General features: G+C 43.2%; 2 protein-coding genes and 1 long non-coding RNA gene across 4 annotated transcripts in view; 2 read left to right on the top strand and 1 right to left on the bottom strand.

The window, feature by feature from the left end:
* The window catches only part of LOC307223681, a 64,172-nt gene that overhangs the window by 24,111 nt on the left and 16,733 nt on the right, over positions 1 to 23,328 (bottom strand). The gene's annotated exons all lie outside the window — the stretch shown is intronic.
* The window catches only part of NWD2 (NACHT and WD repeat domain containing 2), a 70,259-nt gene that overhangs the window by 32,271 nt on the left and 14,660 nt on the right, over positions 1 to 23,328 (top strand). The window contains exons 3-4 of one of the 2 annotated variants that reach the window (XM_079989588.1): positions 12,727 to 12,843; positions 22,032 to 22,235. In XM_079989588.1, the coding sequence (XP_079845714.1) occupies positions 12,727 to 12,843; positions 22,032 to 22,235 (321 nt within the window). Of the gene's footprint in view, positions 1 to 12,726; positions 12,844 to 22,031; positions 22,236 to 23,328 lie in introns of those variants that run through there. The other variant, XM_079989589.1, reaches the window with a different exon arrangement.
* Positions 2,371 to 5,008, top strand: LOC307223451 (zinc finger BED domain-containing protein 5-like). The gene is made up of 2 exons (XM_079989406.1): positions 2,371 to 4,055; positions 4,915 to 5,008. Exons 1-2 carry the CDS (start codon positions 3,060 to 3,062, stop codon positions 4,942 to 4,944), a joined length of 1,026 nt encoding a protein of 341 aa, XP_079845532.1. The 5' UTR covers positions 2,371 to 3,059; the 3' UTR covers positions 4,945 to 5,008.

Raw genomic sequence — 23,328 nt, 5'->3', positions numbered from 1 at the left:
GGCCAGCATACTATGGTGTGTGAGTGACTGAGAGCCAGACAGGTTAGCGTAATAATGAAGGCTCCCATATCCATCATTTGTTTTGACCCCATGGGGATGAATTTCTTCTTTTTTAAAAAAAAATTAGTTTTTATTAAGTTTCTTACAAATATAACACGTACTACAACGAAAAACACACAAAACCACAAATATAAACAAAAGAGAAAATAAGAAAATAAAAATACATATCAACAAACACCCAAACAATACAAATTAACTGGCTATTTAAACTTCTTACGTCATTAAGAAGAGCCCTCCCATCTGAATTTCCTTGTATTTAAATGTAGCAGTTTTCTGATATCATTATTCAAACACAATATTCCAGTTAAAATCAAATTTCTTAACTTTTCTTGAAGTTCTAAATCTCAATGATTTTACTAACTCTTACTTTCATCCTAGGCCTATTTAGTACTTTCAAGTACGGTAATTTTTAATTTTTAATGTTACAATATTTATTCAAATAGTCTTTAAATCGTGGGGATGAATTTCAATTTGGACGTATCAGTCGGACTTGAGTTTATAATGATTGGACTGTGCCTGTTATTATTCAACAAGCAAAGTGGCTTTGGCAGGGAAACACACTTAACTTCTCCTGCATACATAGGTGTTGTTCGAAAGATGAGTTCCTGTGTCAAATCTAGGTGGGCACCATAGTTTACCTGCCAGCTTCACCTTCACTCAGCGGAGATCACAAACTCGTTTCCAACTCCCCTAGCACCCTTCAGACATTTCCCTTCAGACCAGAGCTCCCATCAGCCAAACCAGCCGGGACGATTGCTGGGGCTGATGAGACTTGTAGCCCCACACATCTGGAAAGCACCACCTTAGCGAAGTGATTCATGAGTTGGACACAACAGGGATATTGAATTTTGACCAAATGCATGTGACTTTTAGGTTTTCTCCAATGGTTCACAGTTTAACATGATTGTTGTTGTTGTTGCTTAGTTGTTTAGTCGTGTCTGACTCTTCGTGATCCCATGGACCAGAGCACACCAGGCACTCCTGTCTTCCACTGCCTCCCGCAGTTTGGTCAAACTCATGCTGGTAGCTTCGAGAACACTGTCCAACCATCTTGTCCTCTGTTGTCCCCTTCTCCTTGTGCCCTCCATCTTTCCCAACATCAGGGTCTTTTCCGGGGAGTCTTCTCTTCTCATGAGGTGGCCAAAGTATTGGAGCCTCAGCTTCAGGATCTGTCCTTCCAGTGAGCACTCAGGGCTGATTTCCTTAAGAGTAGAGAGGTTTGAACTTCTTGCAGTCCATGGGACTCTCAAGAGTCTCCTCCAGCACCATAATTCAAAAGCATCAATTCTTCGGCGATCAGCCTTCTTTATGGTCCAGCTCTCACCTCTATACATCACTACTGGGAAAACCATAGCTTTTACTATACGGACCTTTGTTGGCAAGGTGATGTCTTTGCTTTTTAAGATGCTGTCTAGGTTTCTCATTGCTTTTCTCCCAAGAAGCAGGCGTTTTTTAATTTCGTGACTGCTGTCACCATCTGCAGTAATCATGGAGCCCAAGAAAGTAAAATCTCTCACTGCCTCCATTTCTTACCCTTCTATTTGCCAGGAGGTGATGGGACCAGTGGCCATGATCTTAGTTTTTTTGATGTTGAGCTTAACATGATTACAAGATATCAAAATATTATCTCTGAACAAAAAGCAACTAGGAAGAAAAATAAATGCATTTTAAAAAATTGAAATAACTCCACCAATCATGGCTAACACTAACCCAAATAAAATGTGTAGAAATCATGGTTTATAGACAGTGGATTAGTTGGGCTAGTTTTTGGGATATTCCCATTGGCAGGGGAACCCACAATTTTCTGAGTTCTCATTTGTAATAAGACACATATATGATGTACTCAATATCTGTGGCCATTATCTGTGACCTCTGTACATGCTCAGTTCTCACTGGGCCATTTTTGTTTTGCTCCATTAGGTGTGCTATGTTTTGTTTTGTTTTCAAAGTATTCACTGACATCGGAAGCAACATTCCTGTGTGCCTTTATACTTCTGCCAAACCTGGGGTTTAGCGTAACAATGCTGATATCTTCATTTTGTTTCTTACTGATTTTGGCTACAATTCTGTCAACCAGATTCTGTCACAATTCTGTCACCAGCAGGTTACATTACTAGAGGAAGTAATTCCAGTACCTAGGAAAAGTTATTTTGAAACCAATTTTTAAAAAATCAGTTACCTTCTAATCCTCAGATAAAAAGGCTGATTTTGGTAATTTGTTACATATTGTAACTATGTAAATTGTAACCGAATAAGGTAACAAAAGGCATCATACAAATGCCTTGAAAATATATACAATATATCTTATCCTTTATGGCAGTGTTTCCCAACCGGTGTTCCGCGGCACACTAGTGTGCCGCGAGACGTTGCCTGGTGTGCCGTGGGAGGGAGGCGGGCGAGTCGGGCGGCAAGAGGCGGGGCGGCGGCGGCGAGCACACGCGGGGCGGCGAGCGAGCTCCCTCCCACATCCCATCGCCGCTCGCTTCGGCCGGCCTACTGGGCTGTCGCAGGCGGAAGGCCTGCGCATGCGCGAGGTTTTCGCGCCTTCGGGATTCCCTTCACGCCTTCCTCCTCCCGGGTCCTTGAGAGCGCGGGAAGCGGCAGCGCGAGACCGGCGTTGAGACAAAAACGCAAAGTTCCATTCAGGGCTCCCCTTTTGCCTCGTCGTCTCACAGTTTGGAAGATAGCAGCTCTCCAAATTAATAGTCCTCTTTGAATAGGCGGGGCCTGAGCGTTCCACCAATTTAGGCCTCCTGCCGGGATGTGATATGGCTCCACCTTCCTCAAGGTGGTTCTGCTTTTAAATATTTTCCACCCTGTCACCATGAGGACTAGCGACTTCTTTTCGTAAAATATAAAATCGCTGCTCCTTGCTCTCGTGAGACTGTGTGTTTTAATTCGAAAAGGGTGTTCCGTGTACATTTGTGCGAGCTGTGCTGTAAAAAAAAGGGGTCTGTATCCGTTTGTCAGTGGCAATTGGATGGCCGGATACTGCAGTGATGGAAAAGTTTTTGAAAAGAAAAGAACTGGACTCTGAACAAAATTTGGAGCCAGATGAGAGCCCAAGTATGAGTGGGCATGAAAAGAAAGCAAAGATGGTTAGCTCAAGCAAATTCTCTGGCACAAGGCAATATAACGAAAGCTATATTTCATTTGGATTTACTTTCACCGGAGATGCAAACCAACCAACTCCACTGTGCGTGGTGTGTGGTGAAAAGCTAGCTAACAGTGCTATGGTCCCAAGCAAACTTAAACGCCATCTCCAAACGAAACACCCTTCGCTTCAAAACAAGAATGCGGACTATTTTGTTCGCCTGCGTGAAAACACGGAGAAACAGGCAACTTTCATGAGACAAACCTCAAAGGTAAATGAAAGAGGTCTTAAAGCTAGCTATCACGTTGCTGAACTTATAGCCAAGTCAAAAAAGTCGCACACTGTGGCAGAGACATTATTACTTCCCACCTGCAAAGCTATTGTAGAGGAGATGCTCGGACCTGAAGCAGCTAAGGAAATAGCCAAAGTCCCTCTCTCAAACAACACAATTTCCAGACGTATTAATGACATGTCTGCAGACATTGAAAGTGTGGTTTTGGAAAAGATCCATAGCAGTGAGAAATTTGCATTACAACTTGACGAGTCTACTGATATCAGTGGACATGCTCAACTCTTGGCCAATGTGCGTTTTGTTGATGGTGATGCAATTAGAGAAAACTTCTTTTTCTGCAAGGCATTGCCAGAAAAAGCAACAGGAGAAGAAATTTTTCGGGTCACATCAGAATACCTTGAACAAGGAGGACTTAAGTGGGAAAACTGCACAAGTGTCTGCACCGATGGAGCTGCAGCCATGGTCGGGCACACCAAAGGCTTTGTAAGCAGAGTGAAGGAAAGAAATCCAGATGTGATTGTTACGCATTGTTTTTTGCACCGTGAGGCCCTCGTAGCCAAGACTTTACCAGCAGACCTAGTTCATGTGTTGGATGATGTTGTGCGCATGGTAAACTTTGTAAAGTCACGACCCGTGAAAAGTCGCATATTTGCAGCTTTGTGTGAGGAGATGGGAGCGAAGCATAAAACCTTGCTGTTTCATACAGAGGTCCGGTGGTTGTCGCGTGGCAAGGTCTTGGTTCGTGTGTATGAGCTGCGGGAGGAACTTAAAGTGTTTCTGACAAATGAGAGGTCAGATTACGCAAAGCTGCTTGCAAGTGGTGAGTGGTGTGCAAGGCTGGCATACCTGGCAGATATATTTCATCATCTGAATGAACTGAACACACGAATGCAAGGCCGAAATGAAAACCTGCTTACAAGTACAGATAAAATAAATGGATTCCGTTCAAAGGTGCAACTCTGGCATCAACACGTGGAAAGTGGCAATCTTGAAATGTTCACACTCACCAAGCAATGGCAAGGTGTTCACACTGCTGCACTGTGTGAGATAATAGGTAAACATTTAAAAACTCTCGAGGGGAAGTTGTCATTTTATTTCTCTTCAGTCTCCACTGAATGCCTTGACTGGGTTAGGGACCCTTATAGCTCAGCATCAGTTGGTGGAAAGGACATGACTTTACAGGAGCAGGAGGAACTAACTGAACTGAGACAAAATCGTGGTTTCAAGCTAAGATTTGCTGATCTACCTTTGGACAGTTTTTGGTTGGAAACTGCCAAGGAGTTCCCCCTTCTGGCAAACAAAGCTATTTTGATATTGCTCCCATTTTCCACTACATATCTCTGTGAGTTGAGCTTTTCAAGCATGATTGCTATAAAAACTAAATACAGAGAGAGACTGAGAGCTGTTGACGAAGAGCTACGTGTGTGTCTTTCTTCGATTCCAGCCAGAATATCAGCTTTGTGTTCAGCCAAACAGGCCCAGGTTGCGCACTGAATAAAGTATTTTATAATTTTTCATATTTCTGTTTACTTACTATTTCATAATAAAGTAATTATAAAATACTTTCTTTGTGTTTATTTGATTCCTAGTAAAGAGAGTTACTTTATATATAGTCAATATAGGCACAGAGTTAATTTTTTAAACATTTTCTAATGGTGGTGTGCCTCGAGATTTTTTTCATGAAACAAGTGTGCCTTTGCCCAAAAAAGGTTGGGAAACACTGCTTTATGGACCTTCCGTGCCTACAATTTGCAGTACAGTACAATGGGACCTCGGGTTACATACGCTTCAGGTTACATATGCTTCAGGTTACAGACTCCGCTAACCCAGAAATAGTACCTACCAGTGCTTAAATACAGGGATGACTTACATATAGTTGCATGTACAGTTGTACCTCGGGTTACAGACGCTTCAGGTTACAGACTCCGCTAACCCAGAAATAGTACCTCGGGTTAAGAACTTTGCTTCAGGGTGAGAACAGAAATCGCCCTGTGGCAGCAGCGGGAGGCCCCATTAGCTAAAGTGGTGCTTCAGGTTAAGAACAGTTTCAGGTTAAGAATGGACCTCCAGAACGAATTAAGTACTTAACCCGAGGTACCACTGTAGTTCGTTGGCTGTCTATTGTCTCTATAGACTTGGTATCTTATCTTGTCATCAGTTTGAAAACCCAGAACATTCAGCTGATCAGCCTAAGGATCAATTGATTTTGAATCAGATGCTTCTCAGCTCCTGTTGGTTTTCCCCACAACATTAACGTCGTAGGGCTATGACACAGAAGCATCAGCTTTGCATAATTTTTAACGAACGAGGAACACGCACACAAAATGGGACTAGGTTCTTATGTTGTACAACAGAATGCGTGCATACCTAATCAGGCATCCAAGTATTGCTGTTCAGTGGCCAAAAATACTGAATTGCAATGATGTGATTATGCTTGGCACATGGAAACCAGAACTGGGACAGTAGTATGCCAACTTATGCTGAAGGGCAGGCTTTTCGTTTGCAAGTTCCTCTCTTTTTAAAGGTCAACGAATTGCCTTTCAGTTGCACGTTGTGTGAATACTGATATTAAGTAGTTGTTGGTTTGGGGATGATTTTTGTTGCTGTTGTTGTTACTTTACACCCTCCCTTCTAACTTGATAATGTAAAGGATTAGTGCAGTTACGTGTGTCTGATGCTATAGTTTGTAGCATTTATACATACCAACTATTTTTTCAGGTTCTTAGACATGGTTATGTTGTTGGATTCAGAAACATTAGCAAATTTGAATATTAAGAGGAAATCCCATCACCCATTACTGGAAGAAGTTCCCAATATATCGACAGTAAAAATCCAGAGGTTTGCTGCCTTCAAGGGCAAAAAATCTGCACTTTTGACTTACACATTTAGTACCTGTTTTCAGTGCCAGATGCCGTTGACAAGCAACAGAGCTTAGCTTTTATCACCGTGCCCTGTTTGGGAAATCCCAGAGGCATCTGGCTGGCTATTAATGGAAAACCAGAATACATGGCCCCTCAATCTGATCCAAGAAGAGAATTGTTGTGTTGTGTACCTTCAGTGGCTTCTATACCATAAGGTTTTATTTCCACAAGCCTTGACTAGATCCCTTATTTGGGGGATTAGCCTGCAAACTATGTTCAATAGAAAGGAAATCCTAAACGAATCCTAGCATTATTTCAATAGGTCCTACGCTACATTAAGATACTGGTAATAGAGTTCCTTATCAGGCATGCCATTTAGAAAAAAAGGTTAGTCCCCCAGCCTCTCACAATTCTCTGCTTTCTTTCTTTAAATTACACACCCTTGAGATAATTAACAGAGCTGTTTAATTCAAACCTTTCTGAATCCAAGAGTTAGCACATTGGCAGAAGCTTGTGATGCACAATCGATGTTGAAGAATACAATAGTAGGCCATATTCATCAGAAAAAAAATAAATGGCAGTAGTGGGGATGTAAATATAAACAAGAAAGATGTTCAAGTGCCTGTGCAGTTAAGAAGACCATGATCTTTAGCAAAACTGTTCTGTAGTCCTTATGTTATCCAGCCAGAACACACACATGCCCAATGCAGAAGCTTTCATTCTGGTGATAGTATGCAAATCTTTGCAACTAATTCAAGGAGCAATCTGTGCACACTTAGTAGGATGCAAGCCCCACTGTCTTCCATGGTATGTCTTCCAAATAAACTTGCATAGGATTACCCCTGTTGGTAACTAAAAAATATTTAACTACAGTTGCTATGTTTTAAATCCCCTTCATGGATCACTGCCTTGCTGTGGCGAAGGGGCTTCAATAACTCAGAGTTTTCCCAGTAGTGATGTATGGAAGTGAAAGCTGGACCATAAAGAAGGCTGATCACCGAAGAATGGATGCTTTTGAATTCTGGTGCTGGAGGAGACTCTTGAGAGTACCATGGACTACAAGAAGATCAAACCTCTCCATTCTTAAGGAAATCAGCCCTGAGTGCTCCCTGGAACGACAGATCCTGAAGCTGAGGCTGCAATACTTTGGCCACCTCATGAGAAGAGAAGACTTCCTGGAAAAGACCCTGATGTTGGGAAAGATGGAGGGCACAAGGAGAAGGGGGACGACAGAGGACGAGATGGTTGGACAGTGTTCTTGAAGCTACCAGCATGAGTTTGACCAAACTATGGGAGGCAGTGGAAGACAGGAGTGACTGGCGTGCTCTGGTCCATGGGGTCACGAAGAATCGGAGATGACTAAACGACTAAACAACAACAACAACAAAATGTTTTAAATTCTGGAAAGACTGGAGAAGCAGTAACATGGGCTATCCCTGTTCTCTCATTCCTGCAAGAGTTGAAGACCCTCTCTATTTCAGTGACTGCTTCCCATGGTCAATAGCAACTGACAGAGCAATCCTATACTTGCATCATATGGAGACTGGAAATAGAGTTGTCACTGTTCCAGTGAAATGTCTGCATATCCAATAAGTGCTCAGCCCAAGAAGGGAAAGGGGAGGAAATACAAGTGTACAAAATACCAAAAGTGTGTAAAAATTACAGGTGCACTCCCTGCTGTCCATGGAGAAAACCAGCATAGTCCACCAACCAGGGATTGTGCCAGCAGCAGTGTCCCATGCCTTGCATAGGTAAAGGTAAAGGGACCCCTGACCATTAGGTCCAGTCGTGACCGACTCTGGGGTTCCTTTATTGGCCAAGGGAGCTGGCGTACAGCTTCCGGGTCATGTGGCCAGCATGACTAGGCCACTTCTGGCAAACCAGAACAGCGCATGGAAACGCCATTTACCTTCCTGCCAGAGTGGTACCTATTTATCTACTTGCACTTTGATGTGATTTCAAACTGCTAGGTTGGCAGGAGCAGGGACCGAGCAATGGGAGCTCACCCTGTCATGGAGATTCGAACCACTGACCTTCTGATCGGCAAGTCCTAGGCTCTGTGGTTTAACCCACAGCGCCACCTGAACAACAACACAAACACATACCCCATTGCCAGCACATACCCGTGCAAGATGATGTCACGGTGCCCACTCCCGTCAGCTCTATTAGCAATAACCCTCTTGCTGCCAGTCCAAAAGCATCCTTCCATACTCCAAGTATCCACTGTTTGGGACAACACAGCACTCACAAAGGTCTCAGAGCAGGCATTCTGGAGACCCACCTGGGCAAAAGTTAAGGTTCCTTCCTTGGATCCCAATATATTGTTGGAATACAACCACCCAGTATTGATACCCAAAGTTGACAAGGCTGCTATAGCTCCTCAGCCAGTATAAGATTGTGCCCTGGGACTCTATCACAACCCCTCCTCTTAAGACTCTTCAGTTACTCAGTTCTGCTTCTCATTGTCTTGGTTTGTGTATATGAATTAAGCAACTGCATAAGCGGCAAAAGCTATGAGAGAACCTCCACTTTCTCTCCACGCTGAGAAACAGCTTTTTTCCCCACTGTGTGGTACCAGAGAAAACTAAGGTGTATGGGGGGGGGGGAGGAAGCTTATTTCTGATAAGGTCTCTGCTAGGGGCGGGACTGAGGCCATGGGGCACAATTGGCTTATCCCTAAATTGTGGCCTGCAGGCTCTTCAGCAGATTATTCCAAATTTAAAAGAAGCATCCCATGAAAATTCCACGTTGTCAAAGATGACTTTGCTCACTTCATTGCATCCTCATTGTGCCACCCCACAGAGCTTTCCTGGGTAGCGTGGGGCGTTTTACAGTCTGGCCAGGGTAGTTAGCAGAACCAACAGTAGTTTTGCTGTTTTGCGAAGCATTTTGAGGATAAATTTGCTTGCACCCACTGGGACCTTGACTGCACTATTACAGCAGATGAGTTTTGAGAGGTGCGTGTGCAGAGCACTGTCTAGTCCTGTTGTAGAATCATAGAATCATAGAATCATAGAGTTGGAAGAGACCACAAGGGCCATCGAGTCCAACCCCCTGCCAAGCAGGAAACACCATCAGAGCACTCCTGACATATGGTTGTCAAGCCTCTGCTTAAAGACCTCCAAAGAAGGAGACTCCACCACACTCCTTGGCAGCAAATTCCACTGTCAAACAGCTCTTACTGTCAGGAAGTTCTTCCTAATGTTTAGGTGGAATCTTCTTTCTTGTAGTTTGGATCCATTGCTCCGTGTCCGCTTCTCTGGAGCAGCAGAAAACAACCTTTCTCCCTCCTCTATGTGACATCCTTTTATATATTTGAACATGGCTATCATATCACCCCTTAACCTCCTCTTCTCCAGGCTAAACATGCCCAGCTCCCTTACCCGTTCCTCATAAGGCATCGTTTCCAGGCCTTTGACCATTTTGGTTGCCCTCCTCTGGACACGTTCCAGTTTGTCAGTGTCCTTGTGCTGGATGAGTTTCATTTAGTAAGGCTTGAGGATGTGGACAAGGTGCGACCACTTGTGCTCTGGACCCTTGACACTCTTGGCTGATAAAAATTAGCAGGGAGGCGACTGTTGGAAATTCCTTTCTGGGCTCAGTTCAAAAGTTCTGGTTTTGACCTATAAAGCTGTAAATGGCACAGGGCCGCAATGCCTCAAGGACCATCTCTCTGCATATGACGACCCAAACTTTGCAATCATCATCTCAGGCCCTTCTTTGTGTGCCTTCTCCATGAGAGGTCTGGAAGATGGCAACATGAGAATAGGCCCTTTGCTAAAGTGCCTCCCTGTTTGCTCTCCCCAGGGATGTTTGCCTAGCATCTTCATTACATATACAGTGGTACCTTGGGATGCTTAATGTAGCTTAGGACCTATTGAATATGCCAGACCCATTTACAGCCAAGGGCTATTAACCCAAGCCTGCTGTACAGTGGTACCTCGGGTTACAGATGCTTCAGGTTACATATGCTTCAGGTTACAGTACTTAACCCGAGGTACCACTGTATTTAGGTGCCAGGCAAAAATATTCCTCATCTCCCAGGCCTCTTTGTCTAATTAAACAAATGGGTCCTTTGAAACTGCAGGAGGTATTGTTTTTGTTTATTACTATATTATGTAATTTTGCATTTTTATATTGTAAACACTGCCCGCAGATGAAGGACAGTATAGAAATTTAATAAACGGTAATGGTGATGATGATTGTGAATTCATCTCATAATGTAGTTTTTCAAGGCTTTGAAGGATGCAGTCCTCTAAGGCAGTGTTTCCCAACCTTGGGCCTCCAGCTGTTTTTGGACTACAACTCCCATCATCCCTAGCTAGCAAGACCAGTGGTCAGGGATGATGGGAATTGTAGTTCAAAAACAGCTGGAGGCCCAAGGTTGGGAAACACTGCTCTAAGGGTACATCTCGTGGACTTAACTACTGAGTAAGCATGCATAGGGATGTACTGTTGTAGAGTTGTACAAATGACAGAGTGGAGTTTCATTCCAGGCATCTGGAGCATATAGCAGACTGAAAAGTTTGTAGAGTGCAGCTTTTCTCCTGTTATGACTCATTTCATAGCACATTGTTGGCACCAGACAAACGATGAGCTGATAATAGCAGCTGCAACACCCCCTCTCAGAGCACTCCGCATGCAGTCTCCTTCTCTCCTGTTCCCACACCTTCCCTTGTTCCTCCTGTTGCATAGTCCTAGCCCCCACACCCTGCAAATATCCCCCATACTTCATCATGGGGAAAGGTTTTGGGTTTTCTTAGCTGATCTCCACATTGGGGCCCTAATGTGTAAATTGGATGTCAGAATTTGCAGGCACAGGGGAAACGGTGCAATTCAGTAGCAGCAAATACAGTGGTACCTCTGGTTTCATACTTAATTCATTCTGGAGGTCCGTTCTTAACCTGAAACTGTTCTTAACCTGAAGCACCACTTTAGCTAATTGGGCCTCCTGCTGCCGCCACGCTGCCGGAGCATGATTTCTGTTCTCATCCTGAAGCAAAGTTCTTAACCCGAGGTACTATTTCTGGGTTAGCAGAGTCTGTAACCTGAAGCGTATGTAACCTGAGGTACCACTGTATAGGCAAAACATACTGCCCGAAATTCTTTTGCCAGTCTTTGCTCCTTTAAACACGGCAGTGTCCCTCTTTTCCATCTGAGCTAAATTATGAAGTGAAGTGATGCCACACTGTCTCACTTAATCTCTTTAAATAAAGATAACAGCTTCCCCCCCGCACAAACACACACGTACACTAACTTGCATCTTATTAACATTATTCAAATTAGATCTTTAGGCAAAATCGAAAGTCTAAACAGCAAGCCATCTGTCATTTTATATTCACTGAGACTATTGCTTCCAAAACAACAAAATATTAAGGGGGGGGGGCGGGGAATGGCATTATGGGGGTCTGAGTTGTAGTGGTTTGTCTTCTATGGAAGGTACTGTGGAGGTTTCAAACCTGGCTTCTTCTTCTTTTCCTTTGCTTCGTTCTTTTCTTCGTTCTTCCTTTTTAACTTTTGAGCCACCTGCCGAAAGTGAGCAAGGCTGTTTCTTTCTTCTCAAACTGCTGGCCTTAAATGTAGAGACAGACGTGAGGCTAATCTTTCCCCAGAGTGATGGGATCCACACTCAAACCTGCCCCCAAATTCTGGACTTCGACTTCAGACCACACCAAAATCAAGCCCCAGAAAACACCAAACATTTTAAAAAAATATATATTTCAAGACCTGAATGGCATATGCAAAATGTCATACCAAAGAACTTTTTCTCTCATGGCCACTTGAGATACTGAGAAACTTTATCTTTTTTTTCCATTTAAAAAGATTCTAGCCCTCATAGTTATAAATGGTTGCTGGTAGCAATTAAGGCTCTGTACAGTGGTACCTCAGGTTAAGAACTTAATTCGTTCCGGAGGTCCGTACTTAACCTGAAACTGTTCTTAACCTGAAGCACCGCTTTAGCTAATGGGGCCTCCCACTGCTGCTGCGCCGCCAGAGCACGATTTCTGTTCTCATCCTGAAGCAAAATTCTTAACCCGAGGTACTATTTCTGGGTTAGCAGAGTCTGTAACCTGAAGCGTATGTAACCTGAAGCGTATGTAACCTGAGGTACCACTGTACAGGTAAATAGCTTCAGTCTCTAGGATTCTGGGAGGGGCCCCCCAAAGTGTTCTTGTTCTGTGCCACTGGGGGCATAGCTGTCAACGTTTCCCTTTTTTTAAGTGAAATTCCCTTATTCCGAATAGGATTCCTCGCAAGAAAAGGGAAAAGTTGACAGCTATGGCTGGCGGTCCCCTACCACCCAAGATTAAAAGAGGGTAAACAAAGTCAACACCAAATCTCTGATCGCTTCGTTGTTATATGTTGGAATGTTAAATTGTGAAGCGTATTAACAACCACATTGTTTGTTGGATTTCCAGGTCATTGACCTATACTGGGGAGTGGAACCAGAAGAATGGGACAGACCAGAGTTGCAGAAAACTCGTATGAGGCTCTTAGAAGATTGCTTGAAAACATCTGCAGGTCCATGTTTTGTTGTGGGTATAAAAATACTGCTTTATCTAATTAACCTACAAGCCGTAGTGTGGTTAAAGATGCTTTCCTAAGGACATACCTTTAACAAACAACCTAATAGTTCACTTTATTTTAACCTCACTCTGCAGCCACTACAGAGTGCCTATATATCAGCAACTCTTCCAATAACCTCATGATGTTACTGACACCCCTGTGAAAATTAGTTATGTAAATTATGGTGCACAGGAACTGACCTCAATCTTTGCTGCTTCATCGGAGGGAGTATATATTTTACATAACGCTTGCAGATTTGTTTTTAGAACATCTGTTTCAGGTTCTGGATGTTTCGGATGGGGGTGAAACAGGGGTAGCCAGTCCTACAGATCTTGGCTGGACTTCAGCTTCCATCAACCCCAGCCAAGATGGCCAGTGGTGAGGAATGATGGGAGTTGTAGTCTGACAGCCTCTGGAAGACACCACACCAGCCACCACCACAATAAAACTATTGCGGTAACCCACAAACAGATGCAGCAGAATAGCAAATTTTCAGCAGCAGAAGTCTTGCTGTAACAAATTTGATACTTGGCGTTGCTGGCTGGAGCTGACAGCAGTTGGATTCCAACTGCCACATGTTTCTCATCCCTGCTCTGTATCTAATTTTTATTAACTGGCCAATCACATCAAATTAAATCACATCATATAAATTCCAAATTACAAAGCCAAATTTTTAAATTTTGTTGGGGGAACCCATACTTCAAGATCCAAAGGGGAATTCAGATCATCTTCTTATTACTGCGTTAATGTCCAAATCAGTCCCAATCAGTCCAAACAAAGTTCATAATTCTATCCAGTCTTATCTTGGTGTTGCCACATCATATCTTGTTCGTATAGTTTCTCTTTTTCCTTTATGATCTCTTCTGTTAGTCTCCTTAAGCCGATAGCAAGTGTAATAATCCTGTGTGGATTTCCCGTTCCTTCACTAAGTCCAGATGGTTTCCATATATCTCCTTCGTAGATAACATCACTTTATCCATCGTAAATTTTGGCATTTGTCGCTCTTAAGTCCCACCGAGGAGTTGATTCACGATATGTAAACAACTCTATTTCTCTCTTTCTCCTCCCAGACCCAAGAGCTCCCACAATGCCTCACAAAACGGCAAACGGCATTTTTTCCTGACTGCGTCACTCCAAAACTCTTAGCTTTCCAGCTTCATCTTGAAACATTGCTTTGGATCGAAAGTTTATCTCCACACAGCCTTAAATCCACAGCTTAAGTCCTTAATTTCTGTATCATCTGTAATCGCCACCAGCTGTATCTTCTTGTTCTCCTCCAGGGTTGCAATTGCACTGATGCCTGCTCTGAGCCCAGGAGCTCTCTGGGTAGAAGTATCACCTTCCTTTGCAGCATTTTGCTCCACTCGAGCTAGAATCATCATCTCTTGCTTTGTCTCAGGCCTGTATTTGTGGGCCAGTTTCAGAAGCCAAGTAGCTTGTGGGAGCTATTTAACTGCCAGGGACACCTTCAGACTTTTGCAGAGGATGGCTCCTTGGTCAGACCTAACAAGATCGTTTCCCAAAGTGGGTCAGATCCCATTTGGGCTGGTTATCTTGCCCAATAATAATAATAATAATAATAATAATAATAATTTACTTATATCCCTCCCTCCCCAGCCGAAGCCGGGCTCAGAGCAGCTAACAACAGTAAAATAATACATGATTCTAAAATCAATTCATTATAAAATCAGTTCAAATCAAATGAATGGCAACCTTTGGGCTAGAGTTCTGTGAGGATTACCAAAGGAGGGGGTCAGGCTGTGCCTTGGCCAAAGGCCTGGTGGAACAGCTCTGTCTTGCAGCCCTTGTGGAAGATGTCAAGTCCCGCAGGGCCCTAGTCTCTTGTGGCAGAGCGTTCCACCAGATCAGAGCCACAGCCGAAAAAGCCCTGGCTGTGGTTGAGGCCAGCCTAACTTTCCTGGCCTCCAAGATGTTATCGTTTGAAGACTGTAAGGTCCTCCGTGGGACATACCAGGAGAGGCGGTCCCATAGGTACAAGGGCCCTAGGCTATATAGGGCTTTAAAGGTTAAAACCAGCACCTTAAACCTGATCCTGTAGTCCACCAGGAGCCAGTGCAGCTGGTATAGCACCGGGTGAATGTGATCCCGCGGCGAGGACCCCGTAAGAAGTCTTGCCGCAGCATTCTGTATCCGCTGGAGTTTCTGGGTCAGTCTCAAGGGCAGCCCCACGTAGAGCGAGTTACATTAATCAAGTCTGGAGGTGACCGTCGTGTGGATCACAGTGGCTAGGTCAGGGCGAGAGAAGTAAGGAGCCAACTGCTTAGCTTGGCGGAGGTAAAAAAAATGCTGCCTTTGTTATAGCTGCAATCTGCGCCTTCATGGAAAGGGAGGTGTTGAAGATTACACCCAAACTCTTAACGGACGGTGCTGGCACTAATTGCGCCCCCGCAAGAGATGGGAGTTGATGCCAAAGATCTTGGGCCTTTTTTCAAAGAGTGTGTTGACGGCCCTCATAGTCTCCTGCTTCTTGACCACAGCAGGAGCTGCGGCCACCTTCTTTGCCTTGGCCTGTTTTCTCCCTATGACAGCTTGATGAGGGAGGAAATCTGGCAGGTGAACATACTACAGGTGAACCTAATGGGAGTGTCAGGAAATAAGCAGGAGGTGTGAAAAAATTACCATAGTGATTGTGCTGGTGGCAGCGAATTTTTACCAGAAAAACTGTATGTATCAAGAAGGAGATCAGGGGGAAGGGGGTTGGGAAAATAGGTGCTGTGAGAAATGAGGCGAGTAGAGAGAGAAAGAAATGATCAGATAAGCAAAGAGAGAAGGGGGAAGAGAGAGAGAGAGGCAGGCAAGAAGTTGGTGGAGGGAGAGAGAGAAATATACAAATAAGCAATAAATCAAAATGGATAAACTAAATATTCTAGTAATTGTCACCCATGGTTTGCTCACATGCATGCAATAGCTGAAAATTTGCTGTTTCATATGCTGTAGGCCTGTGGCTTTTAGAGATAGATGCTTTTAATATTAGAGGGAGAAAGAGTAACCTGTTTTTTTTGTGGGGGGTTCAAGAACCATCTTGGCTTTTTATTGTTTGAAGATGACCATCAATAGGAGTATATTAAAACTGCCAAATATAGCATAGGCTTCTTAGCCAGTGAGTTATCTTAAACAAGACAACTTCGCTAAGATTTTTGTGTGGCCATAAAGAGTTTCACCACAATTTCAGATCTGAATGGAAAATGTAGAAATTGCCTTTGTCACTTGTTGGCAGTTTTTGTGTTATGCAGACTTATGTTTGCTTTTAATTGCTGGTTATGCTAATGCATTCAAATAAGTTGAGCTGTAGCTCATTTCTAACAATTTTCCAATCACAACTTAGAATTTTAATGCTCAGAGCGCAGAGATTAGCAGAGTACTGAATCACAGTGGTTGTTAAAAGAACAATTCCATTCATAGATTATCCCATCTCAAGAAGTATTTGGAACAGGATCAGTTTTGTGGAGATACTTTCATATTTTTTCCTTGTTGGATCTGTTAATGGACATTCTGGATTACAAAGTTAAAAGCAACAGATTCGTTTCATTTAAAAAAAGTGGAGAAATTGGAGGAAGAATTGTAGGACGGGACACTGATAACCACTTAATATAGCTTTGTGTGAGTTTTCTTTTCTTTAAGGCTCTGTACCAAAGAATAGCAGGGAATAATAGGAAAGTAATAGAAGATATTTCTGTATTCATGTTTGTTGTGTCTTCTCTATTCATAGCAGCAAATTCAGCAAAGCAATTGGGTGGCAGGGGGTGGGTAGCAGCAACTTCCCTGCAGATATGTGTGCAACTAACCCAGAGATTCCCTGACCTCATGCCATCCCAATGAATGCAACAGCAATACAGTGGAATGAATTTTTCTTTCACAACACATTCAACAATCGTGAGCTGCTTGTATAACTCACCTCCATCTTTGAAACGTATTGTGATTGGCATGGCCGATGGTTGATTGTTAGATGCCCATACCATCTTCTGCAGTTAGGCAGCCACCTTGGCACTTTGGACCGGCAACGTTGGCGAGAAAATTGCGGTGCCGTTTCTGTTTGATCCATTTGCTTCTTTACTGCCTATAATTTTAACTTTGCTCGTAGGCATTTCTTTCCTCAGTGAAGCTGCCGTAAAGGTAAAGGACCCCTGACCGTTAGGTCCTGTTGCGGACCACTCTGGGGTTGCGGCGCTCATCTCGCTTTACTGGCTGAGGGAGCCGGCGTACAGCTTCCGGGTCATGTGGCCAGCATGACTAAGCCGCTTCTGGCGAACCAGAGCAGCGCACGGAAACACCGTTTACCTTCCCGCCAGAGTCATACCTATTTATCTACTTGCATTTGTGCTTTTATCATAGGTTGGCAGGAGCAGGGACTGAGCAATGGGAGCTCACCCCGTCGCGGGGATTCGAACTACCGACCTTCTGATCGGCAAGCCCTAGGTTTAGACCACAGCGCCACCCGCGTCCCAAAGGCTACCATAGCTCTGCTCAAATGGAGTAGTCATTTCCTACAAGCTTTCAGTCACACTGCTGTTGAGAGGCCATCTCTTTATGAGCCAGGTTTTTGCACAGCGGCACGTGCTCTTTGAGCATTGCAATTTCAATTTGTGCAAAAGTTGTCGTTCTCTCCCACACGGAGACACCAGTATGTCACAAGGACACACTGATTCTTCCGTTCTTCTTTGTAGCAGAAAGGTCGATGCCTAGCCATCCCTCACTTTGATCAAATGTCATTTCAAAAGATGAAGGCAAAATATTATTATTTTCAGGCCACATGTGCCTGAATTTTCAGAGAAACAAAACATGATTAAACAGAGAAACACCGAGCACTATTTTCTCATCATTTGGTCTGACAGCCAAGAGGCAGAAAAGTATTGCTTAAGGGTCATGATGTCCTGTTATTAAAAGCCTCTCCTTAGCATTGGCTTGGATACTAACAGTGAGCCCTAAATAAAAGGGAACGGAACTGAGAGCTGTTGATCTTTCAACCCCTCGATTGCCAGGATTGCTTGTGCTGGTTTGGGCAGGAGGCAGAGTCAGTGCAGCTGTTTTCCGAATCATGTCCATTGTTTGCTCCGGACTATGACAAAGCAGAAATATACACTGGTGTGTTCTGTTTTTTAGGGAGGGGAGGGGAACTGAAAATTGAATTTCTGTAAAACCATTACTATTATTTATAAACTGCTAAATGATGCTCTCAATGCTAAACAATGAAAATGAAAATAAATCCCTGCTAGCTGGTTGCAGTGGAACAGACAAGAAACAAAAGGAATAGAAAGGGGAAGAGTGAGGAATCTGCAGTGTGTTCTCAACAGACTCTAGATACTAGTAAAATTTGGTCACTGTGCATAATGTTCTCCAAGTTTGGTTTGTTAAAATCCAAATCTCCTCCTCCTCTTCTTCTTCAAAAATCTTTGACAGTATTTGAAACATCTGCTTTTGCTACAGATGGTTTCAAACTAGCTAAGAAAATACATTTTATTGCCTCAATTTTTTCAATAGCTAGAGAGTGTACTTTTCTTTTTAACATGTTGATTCTATGTGTTATTTGCATATTCCATCCTGCTTTTGTAAACCACTCTGGAAGCTGCACAAGGGTGACATATAAAGCTTATCTTATAAACCTTCTATAAGAAAAACTACTTCAGTAGTTCAGTGGGAACATTTTTACATAATCTTTACGTTTTTAAAGTTAGTGTGGTAGTGGATGGAATGTTCAAATCCCTACTCCACCATGAAACTTAGTAGCTGAATTTGGACTGGTGACGTTCTCTCACAATAACCCACCTCATAAGCTGTTTTGGAATTTCATGAAGGAATGGTGAGATAAAAATATAATAAATTGGTTTAAAAAGAAAGAAACTCATTTCCTTTTCACCTCAATAACTCAGTTGCTGAGAGAAATAAGAATTTGTAATTATTTTGCATAACAGCTTTTAGACATTCCTACTGTCTTTGAATATGATTTTTTTTTAATTTCTAAAAATCAACTAGTTCTAATAGAATGCCATCTAGTGGCTCAATGTGATATGCTAGTTCTATGTGTGATTGTTAGGGAAAAATTAATTTGTTTAAAGGCCAATCTGCTCATTATGTTAAATACTGGAAATGTATACTCGATTCTGACCAAACTAAGCCTCCTGATGTATATTTTGCTCTATACACTTCCAGAGTTAACACTAAATACATTACTTCTGGTAAATGGGCCACCATAGCTGCTAGAGGGCCGTGAAAATTTGTGTCCCAGGCTCTTTAGACTCTACCTATGTACTATCTGAAACCAAAGGGTTGTCAGATTTGAAATATCTGGCTCTCCTTACCCCCGCTATTCTTACCATTCAATCCTGAATGTTTACACAGAAGTAAGTGCCACCGACTTGATGGCAGTTACTCAATAGCAAGAAATTCTACGTGGGATTGTTTTCATTATTTGTATAAATTACTTTTCCATGAGTGACTGGAAGATTTGAACCTTATTCTGCTCTGGTTGCACTTTGCTGTCAGGAACATTTGTGGCAGGTTTTATTTTGGGAGCTAAGTTGTTTGTAGTCCCACTTTCCCCTTTGATTACGCTCGTTAATAATCAACTGTACAGGAATCAAGTCAAGAGGGGCTACTATTATCTGCGTATAAATTAGGAAGATAATCTACCTCAAAGTCTGCAGAGTATGTGTGGTGCTTTTCATCAACATCATGACTCACTCAGAATATTAAAGCACCTCAGGATGAAAAGCCTACTTGGGGTTCACCCAGATTACCTATTTATTGAGCATTCCTTCAGAATTGTTTGTGGGGAAGTTACATTGCAAAGAGCATTCATCCTGATTTACTTGTGGAGTATCTGTGTGTTTCCCTGTCACTTTCCTAACCACAAAAAGTCAATTATTATTATTTTTTAAGTGGATTTGTTGTTCTGCGGCAACAGAGCACCTTAATCCATCTTAATTCACAAATTCCCTGGTTATGCCCTTGAATCCCTTCCCCAAAATACTGACAATCTGGAAGCGCCTTCAGATTCCACTTGTATTGTCATTTCAAGCTCCCCAGAAATTTAGCTTTAATTGCTTTGAACAATGGTCTTCAGCTTAAAATCTTAGCACTTTAAATTATTTCAGTTTCACTTTTCCAGAAGACAAAGAGGCACTTTTCAGAAATCCGTGGGAATTCAACTTTTATGTATTCACTGTGTTGTTTAATAGTGCCTTTTAAAATGTAAGTAGGTAGGTAAGTAGATTTAGTAGTTATTAGCTTTGGCTGTTTAAGTCAGAAGTACCTGTTTCCCATTACTTGCCATTTTCCTAACTAACCAAAAGTCTGTGATTTTAAGTGGCAGGCAGAAATTCAAATGCCACCAGGTTGCAGGGGCCTACAGTGGCCTAGTTTGAAGCTTATGTGAACAAGCAATGTGCTAACACAGGGCGCTTAAAAGTTCCCACTGCACTCACTTCCTTTGCTACCAAACAAACCAGAGGCTGGCTTCCATGTCATTTGAACTCCGGCGCATGGCTTGCTTCCTCCAAACATACCACAAGTGGTAAGCAAGGTCTGTTCTTGGCTTACCACCTGCGGTTTGGGGAAAACAAAGCATGATCTCAGGTTTGGGTAGCATGACAATCATCCTTTAGCTCAGGGGTCAGCACGCTTTTTCAGCAGGGGGCCGGTCCACTGTTCCCTCAGACCTTGTGGGGGTCCGGACTATATATTTTTTTGGTGGGGGGGGGGGGGAATGAATGAATTCCTATGCCCCACAAATAACCCAGAGATGCATTTTAAATAAAAGCACACATTCTACTCATGTAAAAACATGCTGATTCCCGGACTGTCCGCAGGCCAATTTAGAAGGCGGTTGGGCTGGATCCGGACCCTGGGCCATAATTTGCTTACCCTAGCTTGTTTCATCTGTGATGTAGCAGAACTAGAAGAGGAGCACTGTGGGAGCTTTAGAGAAGTGTGGGAACTTCAGAGCAGCACGTATCACCACACAGCTTGTTCATATTAAACCATGGTTTGTTTTAAATTATGATCTAGTGTGATGTGACCTAGTATTGAAGGTGCTCGAGAGAATCACCAGCTACCTACCTTCGCTTTGTAGAAAAATTATCTTGTAAAGTCTCTTCTTACCGCACACAAGCAGCCCAATTGCTATTTACAACAATTGCTATTTGCAACACTGCTTTAAACGATAGCAACAGTCTGTTATTAAATTTTATTGATACATCTTAACCGCAGGGAGGGAGGAGGACCAACAAACAAAGAGAAGCAAAGTAGCAGCGCACTCACGTTGTGCCATGGTTTGTTCATTCTAGCCGTGGTTTAGTTTAGCATAATGTGCAAACCAGGCCTGTATCTGTCAGTTTGCATGAACATGATGCAGAGTTCCCCAAAAATAGACCAGAGGAAATTGTACTTCATCCAGCAGAGTTTTACTTGCTACTGAAGGCAAATGAGCATAATGGTCACAAATCCAATACATTCAGGATTGGCACAATCCATAAAAATCCAGTTGCAGCACTTACAATGAAACTTACAATACAGTGGTACCTCAGGTTAAGTACTTAATTCGTTCCAGAGGTCCGTACTTAACCTGAAATTGTTCTTAACCTGAAGCACCACTTTAGCTAATGGGGCCTCCTGCTGCTGCCGCACTGCTGGAGCACAATTTCTGTTCTCATCCTGAAGCAAAGTTCTTAACCTGAAGCGCTATTTCTGGGTTAGCGGAGTCTGTAACCTGAAGCATATGTAACCCGAGGTACCACTGTACAGTGGACGCTCGGGTTGCGAATGTGATCCATGCGAGATGCACGTTCACAACCCGCAGCACATGCGCCAGGTGAAATTTAGCACTTCTGCACATGTGTGACCCCCGAAACCCGGAAGTAACCCGTTCTGGTACTTCCGGGTATCAGTGGGTCCATAACTTGAAAAAACACAACCTGAAACATCTGTAACACGAGGTATAACTGTATTTATAATAAGACTAAACCTTAACACTATAGCATACAGAACAGAACACCACAACAGAAACAAAGAGTTTTTTCCTCCCCAATGGGCAACAGTATCTTCATAGCAAGCAAGACATGCACAAACTAGGTAACTCAGACATCACTTAGTATGTCTTTAGCTTTGTTACTAAACTTTACTTTGTCTTGCACGTACACAGGGCCTTCTGGGAGAAAAATATGGCAGCATCCGAATACCAGGAGAAGTGGAAGCATCTGAATTTGAAATGATTCTGGATGCTGCTATCGAGGCCAAGCTGGAAACAAAGATTTTGGAAGAGTGGTATTGCAGAGATGAGAACTCCGTGCCACCGATGTATTACCTCAAACCGAAATTTGAAATGCCGAGGAACAATCCCAACATGGTAAATCGCCTTCCTGAAATGTATAGGTTTCCATTTGTTTCATAGTCATTGGGTGTCATTGGCTAGTTTTAACCTTTAAAGCCCTATACAGCCTAGGACCCTCATACCTACGGGACCGCCCCTCCTGGTATGTCCCACAGAGAAACTTACGGTCTTCAAATAAAAACATCTTGAAGGTCCCAGGCCACAGAGAGGTTAGGCTGGCCTCAACTAGAGCCAGGGCTTTTTCAGCTGTGGCTCCGATCTGGTGGAACACTCTGTCACAAGAGACTAGGGCCCTGCGGGACTTGACATCTTTCCGCAGGGCCTGCAAGACAGAGTTGTTCCACCAGGCCTTTGGCCAGGGCACAGCCTGACTCCCTCCTTTGGCAATCTTTGCAGAGCTCTGGCCCAATGGTTGCCATCGGTTTGATTTGAATTAATTTTATAATGAATGATTTTAGAGTGTTGTGTTGTGTTGTGTTGTGTTGTGTTGTGTTGTGTTGTGTTGTACTGTTGTACTGTTTTATTGTTGTTAGCCGCCCTGAGCCCGGCTTCAGCTGGGGAGGGCGGGATATAAATAAAATTTGTTGTTGTTGTGGGATATAAATAAAATTTGTTGTTGTTGTTGTTGTTGTTGTTGTTGTTGTTGTTGTTGTTGTTGACTATAGTTAACAATTTACCACGTTTATGGAGATACAACGTTTATGGTGTGAGCAAGAGGAACAAATTGCATGGCGTAGTATTGCCTCCAAACTGGGGAATCATCATCTATTTTGCTACCAAACAAATCACAATGTGTAAAGCAAGGTTTGGCCTATGACTTAGCAATCATAGTTTTTTTCATAGAATTGTGGCGTTGGAAGGGACCAGGAGGTTTGCTGTGTTATGCGAACTCTGCAATTCTCTCCAGGAATCGGTCGGAATTGTAGGACTGCAAGGAAGCTAGAGGTCTCTAACAGAACTCACAGCATCCTACAGTTGCGTGGCCAGTTCCCCCCCCCCCCCCCCAGGAAGAAATAAAGACACAGGACACCAAGAATTAAGGTTAATGGGCGAAATAGGCCACAACTTTATTGATTACAGGAATGAGTGGTATTGGCTTAGGCATTGG

Source organism: Podarcis cretensis, assembly GCF_951804945.1.
Source record: "Podarcis cretensis genome assembly, chromosome: 9".
Classification (NCBI taxonomy): Eukaryota; Metazoa; Chordata; class Lepidosauria; order Squamata; family Lacertidae; genus Podarcis; species Podarcis cretensis.
Note: the sequence above shows the minus strand (reverse complement) of the source record. Positions and strands in the feature narration are given on the sequence as shown.